Source organism: Haematobia irritans, chromosome 3 (genome assembly GCF_050003625.1).
Source record: "Haematobia irritans isolate KBUSLIRL chromosome 3, ASM5000362v1, whole genome shotgun sequence".
NCBI lineage: Eukaryota > Metazoa > Arthropoda > Insecta > Diptera > Muscidae > Haematobia > Haematobia irritans.
The window spans coordinates 118,317,777-118,342,956 of record NC_134399.1 but is presented as its reverse complement, the minus strand read 5'-3'; the positions used below and the strand labels follow the sequence as shown (position 1 = coordinate 118,342,956).

General features: G+C 34.3%; 2 protein-coding genes across 2 annotated transcripts; one reads left to right on the top strand and one right to left on the bottom strand.

The window, feature by feature from the left end:
- The first annotated feature begins 1,438 nt into the window (after positions 1-1,438).
- LOC142228744 (uncharacterized) lies at positions 1,439-15,317 on the top strand. Its single transcript, XM_075299250.1, has 4 exons — positions 1,439-1,667; positions 1,845-2,180; positions 12,917-13,562; positions 13,622-15,317. The coding sequence occupies exons 1-4, from the start codon at positions 1,564-1,566 to the stop codon at positions 14,933-14,935; spliced, it is 2,400 nt and encodes a 799-aa protein (XP_075155365.1). The 5' UTR covers positions 1,439-1,563; the 3' UTR covers positions 14,936-15,317.
- Positions 15,318-18,081: 2,764 nt separating this feature from the next.
- Positions 18,082-19,512, bottom strand: Uros1 (Uroporphyrinogen III synthase 1). Its single transcript, XM_075299249.1, has 3 exons — positions 19,362-19,512; positions 19,150-19,281; positions 18,082-19,088 (listed from the first exon to the last, which is right to left on the bottom strand). The coding sequence occupies exon 3, from the start codon at positions 19,077-19,079 to the stop codon at positions 18,267-18,269; it is 813 nt and encodes a 270-aa protein (XP_075155364.1). The 5' UTR covers positions 19,080-19,088; positions 19,150-19,281; positions 19,362-19,512; the 3' UTR covers positions 18,082-18,266.
- Between the last annotated feature and the right edge of the window lie 5,668 nt (positions 19,513-25,180).

Here is a 25,180-nt window from a genome sequence, read left to right as displayed (position 1 = left end):
AACTCCCATATATATGTACTGATCTTTGGCGCAAACCTACTGCAACTTCAAAAAGTCAGCAAGATTTTTTCGGATGTTGCTCTCATATATATGTGTCCCGATCCTTCCATAAAATGGCGATATTGTCATTTATTTTTACATTTTAGTGAATGATTATCCACTGTGAAGGTTTTTAACCCTGTGAAAAACCAACCTAATCGATTCAGTTTTATTATATAGCTTATATACATAAATCTCGCCAGATTTTTTTTCTAAACATCCTGAAAAGTGTTAGCGTTTGGAATTAAAAAGAAGATGCCTTTGCAGTGTGGTATAATATAGTAGCCTCAGACTTTCTTTACTTATTTATTCAATAAATAGTCTTTCCATGCCTCCTTCAATTTTGCAAATGATATTTTATGAATTTATTTCTTGGAAATAATTAGTCAAATCAGAACAATTTAGATAAATAACTCCCATATATATATGTACTGATCTTTGGCGCAAACCTACTGCAACTTCAAAAAGTCAGCAAGATTTTTTCGGATATTGCTCTCATATATATGTGTCCCGATCCTTCCATAAAATGGCGATATTGTCATTTATTTTTACATTTTAGTGAATGATTATCCACTGTGAAGGTTTTTAACCCTGTGAAATGCCAACCTAATCGATTCAGTTTTATTACATAGCTTATTTTTATTTTTTTTTATTTTGTTTTATATATAGTAGCCTCAGACTTTCTTTACTTATTTATTCAATAAATAGTTTTTTTCGTTTGCCATGCCTCAACAATACATGGTCGAATTTTATATGACATTCTTTAATTATAATGAAATATATTTCTAAGGCAAAATAGTGATTATTTCACCACTAAAAAACTTTTTTTTAATTTAGCATTATTTTTTGGTATTTTAATATTGTTTTTAGCAATATTTTAATGCTGATTTAGTTCAACATTTTTTTTAGACCTGGTCACACTGACCAGGAGGTTTTACTTATAATAAAGGCCGGTACTAGCTCGTGTTTCACATTTACATATGTATATAAACATTGAATTGAAGTTACAAAATAAGAATAGAGATACGGCTATTCTCAGCAAATCCTAACATAGCTTGGAGGGAATGACCAAACTTAGCAATTCCAAAAGTTCTTTACTTAATAATATTGAAACCAAATAATATTTCAAACGGTATTTTTTAAATATTTCCGTGAATTGATTTGTTTTAAAATTTTTTGTTAATCTATGTCAAACAAAGGAAAACATAATTCACTAAAAAATTTCTTTAGTGAAAAAAGTTCTGTTTTACCTGACCTCGTATCTGATTTAAAATTTACCTAATAAATACAACTCTGTACAGCACGTTATTTTACTTCATGCTACATAAACACTAGCAGAGCTGCGTTAACTGTCAATTCGTAATTGTCATTCAGCGTGCTTCTGTGTTTGATGGGAGCAGCGCTGTCAAGGCGGCATTTAGTTTTCTTTTCGGATAAATAAAAAGTTAATATTTATATTAAAAGTGTAATATAAGTGTGAAGTGTAAATTAGATTGAAAAAGACAATTCGGTCACGAAATTATAATGTATAACAATGTGTTACTCTCATTGGCCATGAGCTCATTACCAGTGCTGGCCATTGGTTTTGTTGTATTTTTAGTGATCTATAAAATTTACATAAAAATCCGGTAAGTACTTCGAATAATTAAATGGATAACTGTCGTTTCTGATATGTTGGTTATGTTGGCGGCAGTCAACGTTTCATTGGAATAATTTCAATTATATACGCGCCTTTTTGCAAGCGACATCATTCTTGACATTTTTTTAAATGTTCGATCTCTGTTGTTTGTCTGGTCTATTTTTAGTTCACGATTTAACACAACCGTCAACTGTTGGTTTTGCAATCAAAATACAAAGGTGCCATATTTGGAGGCTAATAGTTGGGTATGCCCATCCTGTGAACAGTATAATGGATTTGATAAAAATGGAGACTATAATCGTGAGATCTATGAACAGCTGGATTGCAGTGGAATATCAGAGAAGCGTTTCAATGTTAGCCAACAATCAATGCTTCCACCAAGCCAGATGACAAATGGATTCTGTGACATTTGCAATGAGGCCCAAAGATTAAAAGTTGAGAAATTGGCACAGTTCGAACCAAAAAATGAATCCCGATTTGATGAGGAATTAAAAGTATATCAGTAAGTATATATATTTACATTTGGCAAAAATATGTACATATAATTTTTTCCAAAATAGAGATTAAATACTTTGAGGGATTTTGCTAGTATCTTATTCTCATGTAGAACATCTGTTTGGTTTGTTTTTGTCTTCCTTTTTTACCTGTGAGTCCTCTACCTGCATTAAAATGTATTGTCACATGTTTACATCTGTCCACAACAAAACAAAGGTTTGAAGAATTTTCCTAAGAGGACAACAATAGAATGATGTAAAAGTCTTAAGCATGAGTGAACACACATTTACCAATAAGCAAAGTAAGATAAGCATTTATGCGGCAACAGGTAATAGGAAATACGATATCTTCGTATAGACATGAAAAATGTAGTTATGATTATGGCATAATATGAATTTTTTACAACCTCCGAGAATGTTTCTATCTCAGTAAGAAGGATATATAGGCTCAAAAGCACCTAAGGGTAATGTCACACTGGGCAAAGGTTTAACCAAAATGATTATCAAACTTCTTTTCTGGGAGCATTTTCGATGTTGATGAATTCTTTTTCGATTTCTGTTATATTGACTACAGTTGGGGCTAATATGTGAAATATTTTTTCCACTTTATTCAAATTAAATATAGGAATTTATTATTTATTTATTTATTCAAAAATTCTGTTAAACAAAAAATGTTTCTTTTTGAAATTTATTCAAATCGATTCATTCCAGGGATGTTAAAGTTGTTACAATTCTGCTAAATTTGATACAGCCCACGTCTAAAAGTACAATTGTACTACAATAACCTATTTGGTACAATTTTAAATATTCATGCTCTGATCCAGTGTTTCGAACGAAACCTCATTCGGAAGGAGGGTTGCCATTTTGGTCCGATCGGACCAAAATTGGTCCAAAAAATTATTAATGTATAAATTTGGTCCAAGGGTCGGACCAAATGGGATTTGGTTGATTTTGGTCCATTTTCGTGAAATCGGTAATTTTTTCAAAATTCTCTATAGAAATAAATAGAAATAAAATTTTGACAAAATATTGTACAGAAATTAACTTTAAAAGAATTTTGTATAGATACAAAATTATGCGAAAATTTTGTAAAAATTTTATATAGAAATAAAATTTTGCGTTATCTTTGTATAGAACTAACAATTTGAGAAATTTTCTATAGAAATAAAATTATGACAAAATACTCTATAGAAATAAAATTTTCGCAAAATTTTCTATAGAAATAAAATTTTAACACAATTTTCTATAGAAATAAAATTTTGACAAAATTTTCTATAGAAATAAAGTTTGACAAAATTTTCTATAGAAATAAAATTTTGACAATTTTTGACAAAATTTTCTTAGAAATAATATTTTGACCAAATTTTCTATAGAAATAACATTTTGACAACATTTTCTATAGAACTAAAATTTTCTATAGGAATAAAATTTTGACAAAATTTTCTATAGAAATAAAATTTCGACAAAATTTTCTATCGACGTAGAATTTTGGAAATTTGGAAAATGGTATACCACCATTTTTAAAATAAAATAAATAAAATAATAAATAAAGTTTTGCAAAAATTTCTATGGAAATAAAATATTGACTAAATTTTCTATAGAAATAAATTTGTGACAAAATATTCTATAGAAATAAAATTTTCGCAAAATTTTCTATAGACATAAAATTTTAACACAATTTTCTATAGAAATAAAATGTTGACAAATTTGTCTATAGAAATAAAGTTTTGACAAAATTTTCTATAGAAATAAAATTTTGACAAAAATTTCTATAGAAATAAAGATTTGTAAAAATGTATTTATTTATTTATTCATTATAATACAAAAGCCTATTGGTCAATAACGTATTACAAAGCAACTATATACCTAAGTAATATAAAATAACAATTCCTTGTATAACAAAAAAAAAATATATATAAATATATCAATTTACATATAAATAAATCAATAAGTGATGAATTCAGTTTTGGTTCCCCAACCAACAACAAACAAGTAACAGCACCTAAAATTTCTAGATATAAATCTACAAGAACTAATAATAAAAAATAATAAAAATTTCTATAGAAATAAAATATTCGCTAAATTTTCTATAGAAATAAAATTTTGACAAAATTTTCTATAGAAATAAAATTTTGACAAAATTTTCTATAGAAATAAAAATTTGACAAAATTTTCTATCGACGTAGAATTTTGGAAATTTGGAAAATGGTCCGCCGGTACACATTTTTAAAATAAAATAAATAAAATAATAAGAAAAAATTGCAAAAATTTCTATAGAAATAAAATTCTGACAATTTTTAACAAAATTTCTTAGAAATGAAATGTTGACAAAATTTTCTATAGAAATAAATAGAAATAAAATTTTCGCAAAATTTTCTACAGACATAAAATTTAACACAATTTTCTATAGAAATAAAATGTTGACAAAATTTTCTATAGAAAAAATTAACAAAATTTTCTATAGGGTATGTGCAGCAAATGTGGTATAGGCTGGTAATGTGGTATAGTAGCTTCTTTCTCTATCTAACAACATACGAAGAACTAAACCAAGCTGAATAGATTGTGGCTGTCAGAAAATGAAGCTATCAAAGATCAATTTGATTTTTGCAACTCTTTCTTTGTGCCAGTTGAAAGAATTCACATTTACCCGTGCTCGAAGGTTTTTTTTTTTGGTTCTTAATCATTTCGTTTTGTGTGAAGATATATTTTAAATTTATTAATTTTCGGATGTAAATAACTGACGAGTACTAAATAAGCAAAAAATGTATGCAATTGCGATACACATATTGCATTTATTTTTTTTACAAAAAAAATCTACATTATGGTGTACCACATTACCTGCACATTATATGAATCCGTGCTTAATGTGTTTTTTAATAAATTCGCAGATATATCCGAAATTATGGGTTTCTAATTTTTCGCTCATAGTTGCGTGGATGGCTAACACTAGTAAAATGAATGTGGTAAAATTTTAGCATCGTCGAAGAAAAACAAAAAATTTGGCTTTCGCAAAACAAATGGGTATACCACATTTGCTGCTCTTACCCTAGAGATAAATTTTTGACAAAATTTTCTATCGACGTAGAATTTTGGAAAAATGGCCCGCTGGTACGAATTTTGGTCCAATCTTGGAAAAATGTTGGTCCAAAATAAAAATGCATTGTGGCAACGCTGTTCGGAAGAAAACCAGTCGCTGCAATTTAAAACTACTTGGATTTTTCTATTTTCGAAGGTTCGATTATGAAAAATGAGTATTTTCATAATTTCGGACTTCATCAAAATTTGAGCAATGATTTAAATTATTTCTTGACATATATATGTTCGTTTCTCACTTGATGATGGTTAGTTAGGTGCCTTTCGAAATAGAAAAAAAAAATTATTAAAAAATTATTATTAAGAATTATTTTTCTTTGATTTGGAATACGGAAAAAACTTTCGTTCGATATACAGGAAAAGGGCATCAGTTCGTCTTCCAAATGTTCTTGAAGAATGGGGTACATTTTTCCATTTAAAACCTGGAGTTGGGTGTGTTGGCCACCCATCGACAAAATTGTCTAATATCCGCAATCTGACAATAAAATACAACATTTCGGAAGATTAAATGCATATTAAAAAATTTTAAGACATCAAATATGGAACCCACATAGACCATATTTGCTATATCCTAAAATGGATTAAGCGAAAAAAAAATGCGCCAAAATTGCAATTATTATGATATAATAGTTCGTGTTCAAATAAAAGGATCATGCCAAATTATAAAACGATATTAGCAAATAACTACTAGATGCCAAATATCAGGCAAATGAAAATTGACACTAGTATGAGCTTAAAAATTAATATTGAAAAATCGATCCATATGGGAATTACTTCTACAAAATTTGGACTGATATGAACTAAAAATGACACATATCTTTATAAAGACAAAATAACAAAATGTTCCCAACTTCAAGTCGAATGCAAATTTAGGTCCACATGTTCCCAAAAACGAATATCGGTAGAACGGTATGTATTGGAAATCGGTGATTTTGTTATAATCTAATTGAAAATACTTCTTCCAGGCATCCAAGAAACCTAATAACACAGTAACAAATATCTCCAATTAAAAATATGATTGATACTATTATTGAAGGCATTGCAATTAAAAAAAATAATTTCGTGATTAAATCAGAAAAAACAAGTATATACAGCAGTAAGTTCGGCCGGGCCGAATCTTAAATACCCACCACCATGAACCAAATATTAGGATTTCCTTTGAAATTTCAGGAGGGCTTGAGGACTTGAGGACACTTCCCGAAGATACATTTAAAGATTTCACCTATGAGGACTATATCAGATTCTGGATTTATAAGAACCATTTTTGTTTGAGTTTTAGAGGAATCATTAACATCTCTTGTAAGTGTGCAAGATTTGGATTTTGGCAACTCTGATGGCTTGCGAGTAAATTAAAGCCAGCTCTCGGGAAAATTGTAAAAATAATTATTTAACTGGATTATAGTAGTTGAAACCAATATTTATCGTCGCTATATTGCTTATTGAGTGATGTAGAATTGGAGTTTTGCGGCATTTACATCAAAATTCGTTATTTGGATGATTGAAGTATATAAAAATATTGGGCATTTTTGTTGGTGTGTGCACAAATACATTATTGAGTTGTTACTGTTGTTGCTTTGTTTTGGAGTTTGTTTGTCGCCTTGTTATTGTTGACAACCACGATTGAGGTTAATGCAAAGTACTGCTGAATTGTTGCTGTTTTTGATTTGGAGTTTGTTTTGCCCGCCTTGTAAATTGTTGACAAACACCTATAATTGATATGGCTCCTAAGAAGAATGTGTATAAATGTCCAACATGTACTTTAAAGGTAACTGGATGTAGCATTGGATGCAGAAATTGTGGAGAATTCTTTCACATTGCATGTTTGAATGTTACTAAGGAGCAACATTCTTTCCTGTACAAAAATAAGAATTTCTCCTATCAATGTACTAATTGTTCAAATTGTGAAGCTGTTGCAGACCCTGTTGGGTATGATGATGCCTCATTCTCGAATCCCATGGATAAAAGCAGTAATGGGGGGTTACCTGACTTGAATTCTGGTTTCCAAAAATGCTGTGCTGAGTTCAGTAAAAGCTTAGAGCAGCAGCATTTGAGATATAAACTTGAGCTTCATGAGCAAGTGAAAACATTTCAAGACAACATGGCTGAAGTTCTGGATGAATACAGGAAAGAATTTAATAGGAGATTGGATTCTTTGGAAAAAGAAGTAAAAAATATAAATGATTTGGTTATGAAATTAGACAGTGAAAATAAAAAAGAATTTCGTGATATTCGAACGCACTCTGATATAGTACAGCGGAGAATGAATAGAACAAATATTATAATAAATGGATTGCCTAAAGGGATAAAAGAATTGAGACAACCTGTTATGAAGATTGCAGATATGTGCAGCGTTAAACTAAGTCCAAATGACATTCAGCACTGTTGCTACATATTTAAGGGCAAGTCGGTGCTAGTAAAATTCAATTCTGTCTATATTCGTGACCTTATTATGCGAAATTACTACAAACGCAGTCAAATCCTTCTAAATGATGTTACCGGTGCTGATTCAAGAAATCAAATATTCCTAAATGATCACTTACATGCGACTGCTTCACGGCTGATATTTACCTGCAAAAAGCTTAAAACAGTAAAATAAAAAGTTTTAAGTTGGTTAATGGTGATAAACCGAAAGTAGATGTTGTAATGCTGGATGACCAGTACAGATGTATGGATAGTGTGGATTGTGAGCGTCTTTTGGAAGGAATCAGTGATGAGGTAGTCACGTAAATTGTTTATATTATAGTAGGATAATAATTATATATGTATATGTACCTTGTTAATATTATTATTATTACAATTTTTACTCTCGATAGCTCTTATGATTATATTATGGAAAATTTTGCTGCGAATAGTGCTAGTGATAACACCTTTTTGTTTTCAAAATTGGCTGATAGTAAAAACAGTCTGAACATTGGTCATTTTAATTGTCAAAGTTTTGCTTTAAATCGAGGTTCAGCAAAGCTAAGTGAAATTAGAAATATTTTAGAAGGGAACATGTTAGACGTTGTTGGTGTAAGTGAGACATGGCTCAAGCCCTATATATCGCGAGATGTAATTGATGTTGTAGGATACAATTTTTATAGAAATGATCGGCCTAATAGTAGAGGTGGAGGGGTTGGGATCTATGTGTCCAAGGGAATTAAAAGCAAGGTTGTTTGTGTTAGTGACATGTATGGTGAGGTAGAATTTATATTTTTAGAGCTGTTCGTCAATCAAAGTAGAATTTTAGTTGGTACTGTATATTTACCGCATGGTGATGTTTGTAGACTTGAGGAGCAGGTGTCTGATTTAGTTATGAGATACGAGAAAGTTGTGATAATGGGCGATTTCAATAATAACTTGTTCGACTTACGTAAATCGGCGCTTATCAGGGGGGTTTGCAATAATTTAAATTTAGCAATTGTTCATAATGGTATCCCTACTCATTTTGATGCGCACCATAATTCCACGTCATTAATTGACTATTTTTTAGTTTCTTTGCCAGAAAAAGTGCATTTATCTAACCAATTCCAAATACCGGGTATATCTCACCATTCATTTATTTTTTTATCATTGGACATACCACTACGGTCGTTTTTTGAATATTATGACTATGTTGATTATAACATTGATTTGGAGCGTGTACGACAGGCTTTTGATGAGTGCGAATTTTCTAGGATGTACGATACGAATAATGTGGATGAGCAGTTGACTATATTGCAGAACAATATAATTGCGGTTCATGGCATTTTTCCTGTTAAGAGGCGCAGATGCTCCAATAGGAGGAAGGACGCATGGTTCAGGGATCCTGCGATAACATATCATGTTTCCTTACGTGATCTGGCTTGGGGTGCCTTTGTGCGTGATCCATCCACTGAAAACAGGAAGGCGTATTGCAGATGTAGGAATAAGGCTAAACGTGTTATACGTAGGACAAGGTCCAAGGTACATGCCAGTCTTTTCGAGGGCAAGTCTAGTAGGGATATTTGGGTAACTTTAAACGGTTATGGGGTTGGTAAGTCCAAGGATGTATTGGACGTTGATGTAAATGTCTTGAACAGCATATTTTCGTCCTCCCAAGATAATGGTGATGATGTGAGTTTTGGTCTCGTACATGGGGATGATGGTTTTTCATTTCATGCTATTGACCGTGGTGAGTTACTTGAGGCTTTCTCTCGCATTAAATCTAAGGCTGTAGGTTCCGATGGTTTGACGCTTAAGTATGTTTCGATGATAATGGCTTGTATTAGTGATAAGATCCTGCATCTTGTTAACACAATTTTAATGACATCGTCTTTTCCATCCGAGTGGAAAATTGGCAAAATTATACCCATTAGGAAATCTGATGCGGTAGATAGCTATAGACCCATCTCGATAATGCCTATATTATCTAAAGTTGTTGAACACATAATTAAGACTCAGATTATGGATCATGTGCATGCCTCTTCGATGTTACATGATGCTCAATCAGGATTCAGACAGAATAGAAGCACAGCTTCATTACTACTGGGCCTTACGGATACCATTAGACAGTCTGTGAGCAACCATTGTTACTGCATTTTGCTATCGCTGGATTTAGAAAAGGCCTTCGATAAGTTGAATCATGTTATGCTTATTGAAAAGTTGCATCGGAATTGGGTTTTCGCGTTCGGCATGTGCTCTGTTAAGGTCATATCTAACTGGCCGATATCAATATGTCTTTAGTGGTGGTATTAGTTCGGATCTTTTGCCTGTGACCAGTGGCGTCCCGCAGGGATCTGTGCTGGGTCCCCTACTTTTTATCATGTATATGAATGATTTCTTTGGTGAGATTTCGAGCTCAAACTGTTTGCCATTTGCATTTGCGGATGACATACAGATTTTGTTCAGATGTGATATGCAATTTTCAGATGTCTTGCAGAGTATCATTGATTACAGCTGTATGTACTTGGATGACTGGATGCATGTGAATAAGCTTGTAATTAACACTAGGAAGACAAAGGCTATGTGTTTTGGTAATGCCCCTATTGGTATTTCTGTCAGAGTAGGTAATGATGATATTGAGTTTGTGAATCACATTAAATGTCTTGGGGTGTCATTTGATTATGAATTGAATTTTGAATTACATATAAATTCTATTAATACCAAGGTAAATTTTATTTTAAGGAAATTGTATAATTTAGAGTTATGTATTCCATTGGAAATGAGAAAAAGAATAGTTCATGCGCTAATTATGCCAATTTTCTTATATTGTTTGGAGGTGTACTCTGGAGTTCCTATGGTTCTGGTACAGAAATTAAGAACAATTTTCAACAGAGTAATTCGTTTTGTCTACTCACTTAATGTACGACAACATGTAACCCCATATGTAATGGACTTTTTGGGGTGTACCTTTTTTGATTTTATAAAGATTCGCGTCCTTATGCATTTCTATACCGCATATAGAGCTAGAACTCCTACATTTTTGATTGATTTATTTAAGTTTACAAGATCTACTAGGAATCCTCAGATGTTTATCCCAAAGTTAACTTCTATATTAGAGCGATCATTCCACGTTAGGACTGCCCGACTATACAATGTCTTGCCTCTTCCTTTAAGAAGTTTTGAATGTACTAAACGTTCTTTTCGTCAGAAATTGATGGCTCACTATAATATAAGTAATGATTAATGATTCCCTGGTGTTTTAACAAATTCCTACATAAAAAACATATATAGAATAATTAAAAAAAAAAAAAAAAAAAAAATATAAATAATTATATTAATAAATGAACCAAAATATGAACTGGTTCTCATGCCTATTTTTACTAATAGACAATGATGAACGCTAATATGAAGTAGATATAATTCTATAATTCTTTAGTTCTTTTCTGTATTATACATTTTTGTAAGTAATTTCTCAGTATTAGTTTTCCTATTATTTATTTAATGCTCATTTACACAAATTTATAATCATTTAGTCCTATATTCTCATTTCTAGACCATAAGCTAGGTAATGTTGAATGGTTATTAATGTCATTATTATATATTTTTTTTTTTTATATCATTGTAATTCCATTTATATTCTATTATTTTAGTAAAATTGTTGTAATATCAATTAATCGAGACTAGAGTAGCCGGTGATTCTTTTTTATTATATTTTTATTCTAATTAATGTTATAAATTAAGTCAATTATTCAAAGAATTGTGTAGTTTTTGGGTCATATATGGTCTAGCGACTTGACTCTTTATGAAATAAATAAATAAATAAATAAATAAATAAATAAAATTATAAAATAACGTCTTGATTTGAAATCTTAAATCTGTAGATTTTCACCCGAGAAATAAAATCTGGAAATTTTACATTGAGTTTCAAGCAATTGTCATGATCAGTGCGCCTTCTATACTCTCAAGAAGTGAAATCGGTCTATATGGAGGCATTACCAAATGGACCGATAAAAACTTAATCCGATACACGTTTTTGTGAGCCTTAAATACGAGAATATTTACAATTTCAGGCAAATCGGATAAAAACTACGGTTTCTAGAAACCTAAGGAGTTAAATCGGGAAATCGTTCTTATGGGGGCTATACTAAAATACCGACCGATACTAACCGTTTTCGGCACACCTCTTTATGGCCCAAAAATACCTCTAGATTTCCAATTTCAGGCAAATTGGATAAAAACTACGGTTTCTATAAGCCCAAGAAGTAAAATCGGGAGGTCGGTTTATATGGGGGCTATACCAAAACATGGACCGACACTCACCATTTTTGGCACACCTCTTCAAGGTCCCAAAATATCTCTAGATTTTCAATTTCGCCCAAATTGGATGAAAACTGCGGTTTCTATAAGCGAAAGACCCCAAATCGGGAGGTCGGTTTATATGGGGGCTATACCAAACCATGGACCGACACTCACCATTTTTGGCACACCTCTTCAAGGTCCCAAAATACCTCTAGATTTTCAATTTCGCGCAAATTGGATGAAAACTACGGTTTCTATAAGCGAAAGACCCCAAATCGGGAGGTCGGTTTATATGGGGGCTATACCAAAACATGGACCGACACTCACCATTTTTGGCACACCTCTTCAAGGTCCCAAAATATCTCTAGATTTTCAATTTCGCGCAAATTGGATGAAAACTACGGTTTCTATAAGCGAAAGACCCCAAATCAGGAGGTCGGTTTATATGGGGGCTATACCAAAACATGGCCCGATATAGCCCATCTTCGAACTTGACCTGCGCGCAGACAAAAGACGATTCTGTGCCAAATTTCAGGACGATAGCTCCATTATTGAATGCTGTAGCGTGATTACAACAGACAGACAGACAGACGGACAGACGGACATGCTTATATCGTCTTAAAATTTCTCCCTGATCAAGAATATATATACTTTATATAGTCGGAAATCGATATTTCGATGCGTTACAAACGGAATGACAAACTTATTATACCCCGTCACCATTCTATGGTGGTGGGTATAAAAACTGTGAGGGATATGGGTTACATGGGGGGTTATATCACATAATAGTCAGATGTTGGAACTTAATTAACCGGAGACAAAAAAATCTGTTTGTCAGATTATTATTGAATGCTGTGTTTAACAAAGTTTCAACGTTTACCCGTTTTGTGGAATCAGTTCAGTGACTAATTATTCTCCTTATGCTATCTTCTTTTGGTTAACAAATTATTATTCTTTTGTTTTTTTTTAGAGCAAAACTGGAGGTGCAATATCGTCTATGTTCAACATGTGATCGTCATTTAAACAAAGTTCTACGTGAGAAAAAGAAAATGGTTTTGGGATCGAAATTCTTGGATTTCATCATTAAAGGAGCTGACACATTTAAACAACCACAGTTAAAACACATCGACCATGTTATGCAACAGAAGAGAAAACAGAAGATACGCCACTGCATTCTTGTACTGACTTCCATAAATATGTTTTGTCTGCTAAATACTATGCCAATTACATTGAAGAAAGAACATATAATAGATGTGTTGGGCGATAGACTTGGCGGACCCATATTTCTATTATTTTCACATATTTTGGCATTGGCAAAAGTTTTTGGTTCTTATTTCCAGATGATAGGTCAGCATGAATTTTTGATGAAAGTTACACTATTTTCCAGAACCATTTTTATGATGCTAATGTATTCGTTGGGCTTAAAAGTGAATCATCTTAATTTTACATCGTTGTTTGTGAATGCATATCCTTTCATTGTCTTGACACTCGCGTTTATACATAACATAACGGACAACTTTCATTTGAGTAGGCACACAAGTTTACTGATTATATGGAGCATATTTGCAGGTGGTTTTGCTGATCGTGTCTTAGTGGCATCACCTGAAATTTTAATGGTATGTTTGTACTAAATTTCATTTAAAAAAATGTTTTTCTAATGTATGATCTTTTTCAGTTCCTCGCTTCCTTGACAACATTTATTATGACTATCACCTCCAAACCTGATCCATCGCCCAAACTTCATGACAACACTGCCAACAGTTTCCATAAAATTTATTCCGAAGAATATTTGAGTGATGATGAAACAATAAGTATGTTAAGCCAACAACTCAATGGTAGTTGCGTATCGATGCGTAGTGTGAAATCAAACAAATCATTTCGGGCTCCCTCACCACCTATGAGTCAACAGTTTTCGAGCAATACATCACCACGTTTGACCAAGTCGCCTTTGACGTCATCGGCATTCTCTTTGAATCAATTGCCCAGAAAACAAATTTCACCCAATTCGAGTTTTAGAAGTTATGCCGGAGAAGAGAATCAAACTCTAAGGCCCGTATTTGCAACACCTATGCCTATGCCACATTCTCGCCAAGGATTATTTGCATCTGATTTGCAATTGAATAGTAGACCGCTTCGTACAGGTTCGACATTTGGTTTGAATACATCCATGCATAATGGAAGTGTTCTCAATAGCTCGTTTGTAGAACCTCGACAGCAATCCAGGTTTGCTAACCAAACTCGAGATCATGAAGCCTCCTTCTTTACTGCTGCAAATGCAACATCATCGTTTACTGGGGATCAAACATTTGTTCAACCAACATCACATACTAGTTCTGGTATATTTTCTCCCTTTTCAGCTTCGACAAGCGCTGTCTATCATCAAACCACAAACACAACGGGTCGGCCTGCTCGTTTACTCTCACCTACTAGATTTAGTACCACAAATTTAGCTAGTAATTCTTCCAATGCTTCATGGCTTTCCGGAGGCTATTTCAATCAAAGACAATCAATGACGGAAATTCCTAGGAATACAGGACTACTAATACAAACTACTACTGACCCCTTGACACCTATGGACGAAGGACTCTCCCGAGCCTCTTCCCATTCATCGGGGTTTGAATCCCAAAACGGGGGACGCCATATATCACGAGAGAATTCTCTGTGTCCCGATCAGCTTAGTGACTATAGTAATCAACGGACCCTAACTATGGACAATATCAATGGTTTTCAACCAATAGACTCTCCAAATATCGGGGCTTTATCGCCTCGCCCTTCTGTTTTCTCAAACCCTTCCCTAGAGATAGGTTCACAAATGAACAATGGTAGCATTTGGCAACATTCGGCTTTCTCACGTCGGCCAATTAACAGTGCCAATTCCATGTTTGCATCACGTGATTCTTTTAACTTGCGTAAAATTAATGAAGAATTGCCATCCATAAAAAGAGGAGACTTATTCCAACAATGGAAAGAAGGTCAAACAATATCTTGATAATGGCCGATGTAAGATAAACATCAGCTGCCATTCTATCCCTTTTAGAATATACTCTCTAACTAAAGTCTCGCATAGTGCATAGGAAATTTAGTTTTAATTTTTAGCCATTATTTTTTTAAGTTTAAAACATAAAAAAGATGGTAGTTGAGTTTTGTACAGCAGACTTTTTTTACATTTTTTGGACTTTTACTTTAACCCAAATATTTTACTTAGTCATTAGGTTATGAATGTATTATTTTTAAATTATATAAAATTTTTACTATTCTGAACTCTTTTTTTAGTTGAATTATTGTTAAAGTTATTGTAAAAAGCAAGACAATTATTATTTTTTGTTTTTATATATTGAAGCATGAAGAATAAATAATTGATAAAGAAACAACATGCGATTAAAAAGTCATTTATATAGAAAAAGAACACTGCCGTGGTTTGCAAAAGACTAATATTTTTGTAGGAAAAAATAAAAGAATATAAAAAAATATTTTTAAGAAATTTTTAATTCTAGTAATATATTTTGCCATTAATAAATTTTGTTTTCAACAAATATTAAAAAACAATATAATCGTATGTGGGTGTGTTTCATTTGTTTGTTTTTTTTTTTATGGGAGGAATGAGTCTTACTTTCTGTGGTGGTAGAAGAATTATTTTTCATTTCAAATGAAACCGTTTTAAACCCAAATGAAGTACTTTTCAAATTAAATGAAACCTTTTTTTCGTTGAAAAGGGTTTTCGTTGATTTGAGATTTGAAAATAGTTTCATTTAATTTGAAAAAGGTTTCATCTGTAGAGAAAATACGATATAGGTCGTGGGACCTCTTAACCATAATTTCAAGTATTCTATCTCTATCTTAGCTCTAATTGGCCAAAAAATGTCTTCTGCATTAATCAGAGGTTTTATCCAAGCTAAAAACTTGGCAATGTGCCAAACCAAATGAGGATCAAAAAGTAGATTTTTTTCAAAAATTGAAAAAGTCGACTTTGCAAATTTTCGAAATATGGAAAAGACTATACCCTCCACCATAGGATGAGGCATATAACTTTGTCATTCCGTTTGTAACACATCGAAGGAAGGGAGCCACCGCGGTGCAATGGTTAGCATGCCCGCCTTGCATACACAAGGTCACGGTTTCGATTCCTGCTTCGACCGAACACCAAAAAGTTTTTCAGCGGTGGATTATCCCACCTCAGTAATGCTGGTGGAATTTCTGAGGGTTTCAAAGCTTCTCTAAGTGGTTTCACTGCAATGTGGAACGCCGTTCGGACTCGGCTATAAAAACGAGGTCCCTTGTCATTGAGCTTAACATGGAATCGGGCAGCACACAGTGATAAGAGAGAAGTTCACCAATGTGGTATCACAATGGACTGAATAGTCTAAGTGAGCCTGATACATCGGGCTGCCACCTAACCTAACCTAACACATCGAAATATTGATCTCAGATCCCATAACGTATACATATTCTGTGTAGTGGTGAAATTCTCAGACGATCTACCGATGTCCGTCTGTCTGTTGCTTAGGTTAGGATGGTATTGTATATGGGCCATATTGGACTAATTGTATAGCCTCCATATAAACCGACCCCCAGATTTGTCTTGAAAGAGCAAATTTCATCCGATGCGCTTGAAATAGGCTGCGTGATGTTAGTTTATGCCCTCTAACACCCATACAAAAATTGGTCTATATAGGTCCATAATTATACCAGGAATACCGGTATGAAGTGAGCGTCAAAATACAAATGTCTCGATAGGAAACATTTGTTGTGAACGAGCCCTTCTTTTTTTGTTTGTTTGCTATAACATCTGTGAAAAATATTTAGTCCAATTTTGTACCAAAAAATGATTTGAGGGAAGTATTATTTTTTTGTTTTCATTTGAAGAAAAGTGCTACTGAGTCGCATCGATTGCTTGTCGAAACATATTGTGATCATGCTCCATCAGAAGAAACATTCAAAAGCTGGTTTCAACGGTTCAGAAATAATGATTTTGATGTGACAAATGAATAACGTGGAAAACTACCAAAACGATTGAAGACACCGAATTGCAAACGATTTTGGATGGAGATGACACTTTGAGTCAAAGGTAAATGTTAGCAACGATAAATGTTGCTCAACAAACAATTTCTGACCAGTTAAAAGCTATGGGATCCAAAATTGTGGTAAATGGGTGCCACATGAAAAAAAAACTATACCGGTATATATACCTGGTATATAGCCTCCCATATAAACCGATCCCCAGATTTGCCTTACGGAGCCCCTTGGAAGAGCAAATCTCATCCGACCTAGTTGAAATTTCTTTAAAAACCGTGCAAAATTTTTCCATATCGGTCCATAATTGAAGGAAATTTTTCATCTGATTCATTTGAAATTTGTTCATCTATTAGCATGCGAACATTGGTTCATACCGGTTCATAATTATTTATAGACTCATCTACACAAAACGATCAAGAACTAAAGAAGTGTATCAAGATATTTTTCTGCCTCCATATAGAGTAACATACAATTTAGAAGACAATGTTTAGAATGTTTTATATACGATGCCACCGGTAACTGCTGCAACAACCCAAGTAATTCGATTGTGGATGTCCGTCTTTAGTAGCAATTTGTACGCAATCTATGGTGGAGTGTACATAAGATAAGCCTGGTCGAGCTTTCGTCCGTATTTAGGTTAGGTGGCAAACCGATGTATCAGGCTCACTTAGACTAGTCAGTCCATTGTGATACCACAGTGGTGAACTTCTCTCTTATCACTGAGTGCTGCCCGATTCCATGTTAAGCTCAATGACAAGCGACGTACCACATTGCAGTGAAACCATTTAGAGAAGCTTTGAAACACTCAGAAATGTCATCGGCCGTATTTACTTGTTAAAAATTTAAAAGTCAACTTTTGATGAATTTTCAGCATAAAAGGAGCTTAACCCCGTTCTTCTTTCAATTCAAATTAGACTTTTTCCTTAAAGTTAGATTAGTCGATTATCGTCATTATGAAAAGGCGATCGGACCAATTTTTACACATATCAAAAGTCGATTTGACACAATTTTCAATAGATTCAAAAGTGGATTTTGGACCTTCGCACAGATTTACTGGTTTTCTTTTAGGGAAATATTCAAAGGTTACTAGGATATGTGGGGACTTCTTAGATAAATAAAAAATTTTTGTTTTATTTAAAATTATTATTTTTTATTTAAAATTTGTATAAATAATTTAGTGTGTATTTTTATATTCTATACACAAAATTTTGTCGTATCACTAGAAAATATATTATATATGTCTTTTGTTTCAAAAGTTTTGTTTTTTTTTATAAACCCAATTCTAATATATTATTACTGCTGTCTTCTTAGTCGTGTAGTGAATGTTGTGTCTCCTTTAGAAGATTTTCTCTACTCTCTTGTGGATTAATAAGAACTTTTATCAAATGCTCAACTGTAGGTCTCTCAGCAGTACAATAGACTTTCAGTCCTTTATTCTCAAGGGCACGACGTGTGCTTGGTCCTATGGCCACTAAACGATATTTGTCCATTTGAATCATTTTCGTTTTGAAATATTCATAGGCACAATTCACACCAGACGGTGAAAAGAAAGCCAAAAATTCAATATTATCAGCCTTCAAGGCAGCTTCCATTTTTTCCGATAGATCTGGACTGCATTTTGTTTCGTATACTTCACAGGGATCTATGCGAAAGCCCTGCTCCTTAAGCATAACACCCAAGGTATCTTGGGCCAAATTACTGCATGGTATCAACAAGGCCTTTTCTTTGTCTCCTTCAAATGTATCAATGATGAATTCCGCTAGGGCCCGGGCATTACCTGTCTGCTTGCCATGGGTGAACAATTGTTGCAAATGATCATGAACCATATTGTGTGTCACTTCACCAACAGCATAATTACGCAACATTTTCCAACCTCCTGGCATCTCCTGTTTGTCCAATGCCTTGCACACAGCCTCCACACAGCGGGGGCTGGTGAATATTATACCCTCATAATCATCGGGATGTTGGAGTTTGGCCCTTAGCTTATCAAGATTCTTAAAGCCAAAACTCAACGTAGGCACAAATATTGGATGAAAGAAATGATGCTGTAGTTCTGCAGCATAGACATCGGTACTTTCCGATTCTGATTTGAAAATAATGACAGTACGTTGGCGACTCATCCTATAATACTACACAACACAACGAGGAAGAATCCAATAACAAGAGAGATTCAACGTTTATGTTACTTACAATTTGTTGTGGGATGATTGACGACAGTATAGGTACTTACACACACCCCCTCACCCTTCTTCTTTCTCTTGGACCTTGTAAAAGCAATCGATCATCAAATTAGCTCGTACATAGATTTAGTTAGGTGATCATCTATTACTTGGCCGTCGTTTGGATTGTCGAAATGCGGACAGTGAATAATATAGAAAAAAGAGGTGCAATAAAATTCATACAAACAGATGTTTTCCGAATTATTGTAAACGGTAGTTGGACGATGGATGGTTGGTTTATTTGGCTTTGACCGTGTGTTCTACGGTTCTATTTACATATTTCCTTTGGTCTGTCCGATTTGTTTGTAATGTTTATTTTTGGGACACAGTATTTGTTAGTGGTGCTAATGGTGATGTCGAAAAGAAACAGCCAATTTAATCGAATAGGAACGAAAAACAGCTGATTTATAATGGGCAGAATTAGCTGCTTTATGCAAAAAAGCAATATTTGTTTTTGTACAAAAAAAGCAATATTTGTTTCCCGGAAAAGGTAACCACCTTGGCTCAATGACTATAAAAAAGAGGTCCCTTCTCATGGAGCCAAACATAACATAGAATTGTGCATAGATATGAGAGAAGTCTAAGTGAGTCAGAAATAAAGGTCTACCACTAAACTTAACCAAACCTCTCCCGGAAGATAAGCAATTTATATAGTAAACTGCACAATAGGTTGTGGGTTATACATTAGATAGCGGATATAATAGATTAAGAAAAACCAAAAATGTTTTTTATACCCTCCACTATAGAATGGGAGTATACTAACTTTGTCATTCCGTTTGTAACACATCAAAATATTGGTCTTAGACCGCATAATGTATACATATATACTCTGGGTCGCGTTGAAAGTCTAAGTCGATCTAGCGAAGTACGTCAGTACGGCTGTCCTTCTGTTGAAATCACACTAACTTTCAATCGAGTAACATAACATAGTCTCCATATGGACTAACATACAATTTTAAATGCTACCAGTAATCCATGTAATTCGATTGTGGATGACAGTTTTTAAAAGAGCTTTGAACGCAATGCATGCTGGGGAGGGTACATAAAATTCGGTCTGGCCCAACTTTCGGCCGTATTTATTTTTATACCCCGCACCACACCGTAGAACAGAGTATTATAAGTTAGTGCATATGTTTTGGGAGCCACCGTGGTGCAATGGTTAGCATGCCTGCCAAGGTCGTGGGTTCGATTCCTGCTTCGACCGAACACCAAAAAGTTTTTCAGCGGTGGATTATCCCACCTCAGTAATGCCGGTGACATTTCTGAGGGTTTCAAAGCTTCTCTAAGTGGTTTCACTGCAATGAGAAACGCCGTTCGGACTCGGCTATAAAAAGGAGGTCCCTTGTCATTCAGCTTAACATGGAATCGGGCAGCACTCAGTGATAAGAGAGAAGTTCACCACAGAAGTTCATCACAATGGACTGAATAGTCTAAGTAGGCCTGATACATTGGGCTGCCACCTAACCTAACCTAGTGCATATGTTTGCAACAGCCAGAAGGAGACGAGATAGACATATAGTGTCTTTGGCAATATAGGTCAGAGCCGGCTCCTGAGCCGATCTAGCCGTGTCCGTCCGTTTGTCTGGTCGCAATTTTAGTCCAATCGACTCAATCAAATTTGGCACAAGTATGTGTTATGGGTCAGAATAGAACCCTATTGATTTTGGAAGAAATCGGTTTAGATTTTGATGTAGCTCCCATATACAGAGAAACATCTCAAACTCGGACACTCTGAAAATCGGACACTCCCCCAAACATGGACAGTTGTCTGGGGATTTTGCTATATTAACACAATAAAATTAACCTCTCATACCTGGGCACCTCTAAAATGTGGACAAAATTGAGCCGACTGTGGGTGTCCATCTTTCAGAGGTTTCACTGTATATCTTTCGCCCGATATACACTCATATGACCCCAGTGGTTAACTTTGTATTCCGATGTAAGTGAGCTTTTGTACAGGGAGTAGAATAAACGTTATAGCTATACATGCCATATTTGGTTGAAATCGGTGCAGATTTAGATATAACTCCCATATATATCTTCACCCGATATACACTTATATGGCCCCAGAAGCCATAGTTTTACCCTGATATGCTTTAAATTTTGTACAGAGAGTAGAATTAGAGTTTTCCATATACATGACAATTTTGGTTGAAATCGGTTCAGATTTAGATATTGCTCCCATATATATCTTTCGTCCGATTTACACTCATATGACCCCAGAGGTCAAATTTGTAATCCAATTTAGGTGAAATTTTGCAAAGAGAGTAGAATTAACATAGTAACTATTAATGTCAAATTTGTTTGAAATCGGTTCCGATTTAGATATAGCTCTCATATATATGTTTTTCTGATTCCGGCAAAACTGGCCAAAATTCTGTGTCGTTCTGATAATGTCCGTCCATCCGTCTGTTGAAATCACGCTAACTTCCGAACGAAACAAACTATCAACTTGAAACTTGGCACAAGTATTTGTTATTGATGTAGGTCGGATGGTATTGCAAATGGGCCATATCGGTCCACTTTTACGTATAGCCCCCATATAAACGGATCCCCCGATTTGGCTTGCGGAGCCTCTAAGAGAAGCAAATTTCATCCGATCCGGCTGAAATTTGGTACATGGTGTAAGAATATGGTCTCTAACAATTATGCAAAAATCGGTCTACATCGCTCAATAATTATATATAGCCCCCATATAAACCGATCCCCCGAATTAGCTTGCGTAGCCTCTAACAGAAGCAAATTTGATCCGATCCGGCTGAAATTTGGTACATGGTGTTAGTATATGGTCTCTAATGACCATGCAAAAAATGTTCCACATAGGTCCTTAATTATATATAGCCCCCATATAAACCGATCACCAGATTTGAATTCCGGAGCCTCTTGGAAGACCAACATTCATCTGATTCAGTTGAAATTTAGTACGTGGTGTTAATACATGGCCTCAAACACCCATGCAAAAATTGGTCGAAATGGGTCCATAATTATATATAGCCCCCATATAAACCGATCCCCAGATTTGACCTCCGGAGCCCCTTGGAAGAGCAAAATTCATCCGAATCGGTTGAAATTTGGTACGTGATGTTAGTATATGGTATCCAACAACCATGCAGGAATTGGTTCATATCAGTCCACAATTATATATAGCCCCCATAAAAACCGATCCCCAGATTTGACCTCCGGTACCTTTTGGAGAAGCAAAATTCATCCGATCTGGTTGAAATTTGGTACGTGGTGGTAGTGTATGATATTTAAAAGCCATGCCAAAAGTGGTCTTTCGTAGAAGTTTATACGCAATCCATGGTGGAGGGTACATAAGATTCGGCCTGGCCGAACTTACGGCCGTATATATATGGTGTAAGTATATGGTCTCTAACAACTATGCAAAAATTGGACTGAATAGTCTAAGCGAACTTACGGCCGTATATACTTGTTTTTATCACAATGGACTGAATAGTCTAAGTGAGCCTAAATCTTAATCGGGCTGCCACTTTAACCTATATACTTGTTTTACTAACATTTTGTTCGGCATTAGCCGACTTCAATTTTAAGTCTAACAAATTTTGTCCAAATTTTGGTAGAGTCAGATTTAAGTGTTGTATATGGTAACAAAGACCTTTATATATAGCACCCAACACATTTGACGGATTTGATATGGTATTTAAAATGTGGATTCAGATAGTGGTACAGGGTATAATATAGTCGGCTCCATCCGAATTAAGACTTTCCTTACTTGTTTTATTACAAAATAGGGCAAATAATTTCATGTACACCCATGTTCAGATATCCACTTCAATTCCACCTCCAACGTGGCAATATGGTGTTCTTAATACCACGTTCTTTTTTCAACTTTTCTGTGGCCAGCTGGGTTGCACAAATCACCCAAAAATGCACTAATAAAAATAAGTGGAATCAATAGACTTATTTTAATTTATTATTTTTTTAATTAAAAACGATACAGTTTTAATAAAACTCATGTATTGAATATAAATTATACACGAGTACTTTTTTTAACCGGAAATACATCAATCTTGGACATAATTCAATTTTCACCAAGACTTTAGCAAGTGAATTGATTTCACTAAAATTATGGTGAAAGTGGATTGTAGGACACCAAAATCGTGGAATACATTCACATTCACCTGAAAGTGGATTTGCGAACATGGGCAATAGTCCACAAATCAACCGACGTCTAGTGTTTACTTCTTCGTTATCTATCTGTATTTGTACATTTAAATCCAAACCAAATGCACAATGGTTAGCATGTCCGCTTTGCATACAAATGGTCGTGGGTTCGATTTCTGTTTCGAGCGAACACCAAAAAGGTTTTCAGCGGTAGATTATCCCACCCTCAGTAATGCTGGTGACATTTCTGTGTGTATCAAAGCTTCTCTAAGCGGTTTCACAGCCATGTGTAAAGCCGTTCGGACTCGCCTATAAAAAGTAGGTCCCTTGTCATTAAGCTAAATATGGAATCGGGCAGCACTCGATGATAAGAGAGAAGTTCACCACTGTGGTATCACAATGGACTGAACAGTCTAAGTGAGCCTGAAATATCGGGCTGCGACCTAATCTAACCTAAGAGCACATATAAACCCAAAAGACTAAATTTAGCAATCTTTTCGATACATTTCCATATTAGTTCTTCGTAATATTGAGTAGAAAAGGGCGACGATATAAAAAAAGACTTTCAAAAATGATTTGACAGTCCGCCTATATGAGGTTCAGATTTTTGTGTAGCCGACGTATACAAAGACGTTAGGACCCAGCTACTCCCGGAAGAAAGTTAAAGCTGGAATACAAATAAATTCAAAATCACTTACCAATTATTTAAATATTTGTATTGTATTATTTGCAATTTGTGTACTACACTTATAATTTTTCTATTTGTTTTGTTGTAGAGTTGTGTAGTTCGCGAACAAATAAGTTCAATTGAACAGATCACTGAAATTAACTAGCTCGTATTAATTGTTCTTTTCATGTCAGTTTAACTCACTAAGCATATTGTTTTTTACAGTTATTTTCGTTTATTATTCATCTTTCCGTTCATATCTTTCTTTTGTACACTTTAGTTATTTGCGATTCGTTTCCTTATGCACCAAAGCTAATACTTATCATATGCGAAACAACAAACGATGTTGAAGTTAACAGGTTAATGACCGACAGTTAACTGACCGAACTAGTTCACTGATTGAAAAATAACTAAAGTGAGCGATCATTTCACTGAACTACAATGTCCAACACTATTTTTTTTATTAAACCACTTTGACATCACTGTTGTTTATTGTGAATGACAGTGTTATAAAGCGTTTGCATGTGAAAAATAAGTTGCGCTCACACTAGACGTTACAAAATAGGAGTATTCAGACACAAAGAATTTTCGTACAATAAACCCGTTCTTATCGTAATGAAAATTTACTGCAAATACTCCTGTACTATGCTCAGAGAATGAAGCCGCCGAGTCGCGCCGCCGATTTTAGCCGCCGCCGACCAGTTTCTTCCAGCCGAAGCCGCCGCCGAATATATCGACTCATCTCGACTCATAATTAGCCGCCAAGTAATCAAAAATATTGATTTAAATCAGAAAATTTTATTAATAATTGTTGTATTTTTTGTTAAAATGTTTAACTTTCAACCCAAAATCCATCAGTATCATGTTTCTATAATAGCTTTGCAACCATTTAGCTCAGAAAATTTAAATGAAATGAAAATTTGATTGTAAGTTTGGTTGTACAACTAATCTCATTACCGTTCGGATTACTTCAAATCGATTTTATAATGGATAATTGTCCGCCGCCGAATAGACGAATTTATATCGGCTTAGCCATCAAGCCGCCGCCGCCGGAGGCAAAAAATTAGTGTCAGCCGCCGCCGGCAAAAATGGGTCGGCTTCATTCTCTGACTATGTTCCCAATGAATCGTTTTCTTTATTCGTTTTTCCAAAATATTTCACCGTTCACCCCGAGTTGAGATGTTTTAATTTGGCAGTTGCCATGGACACT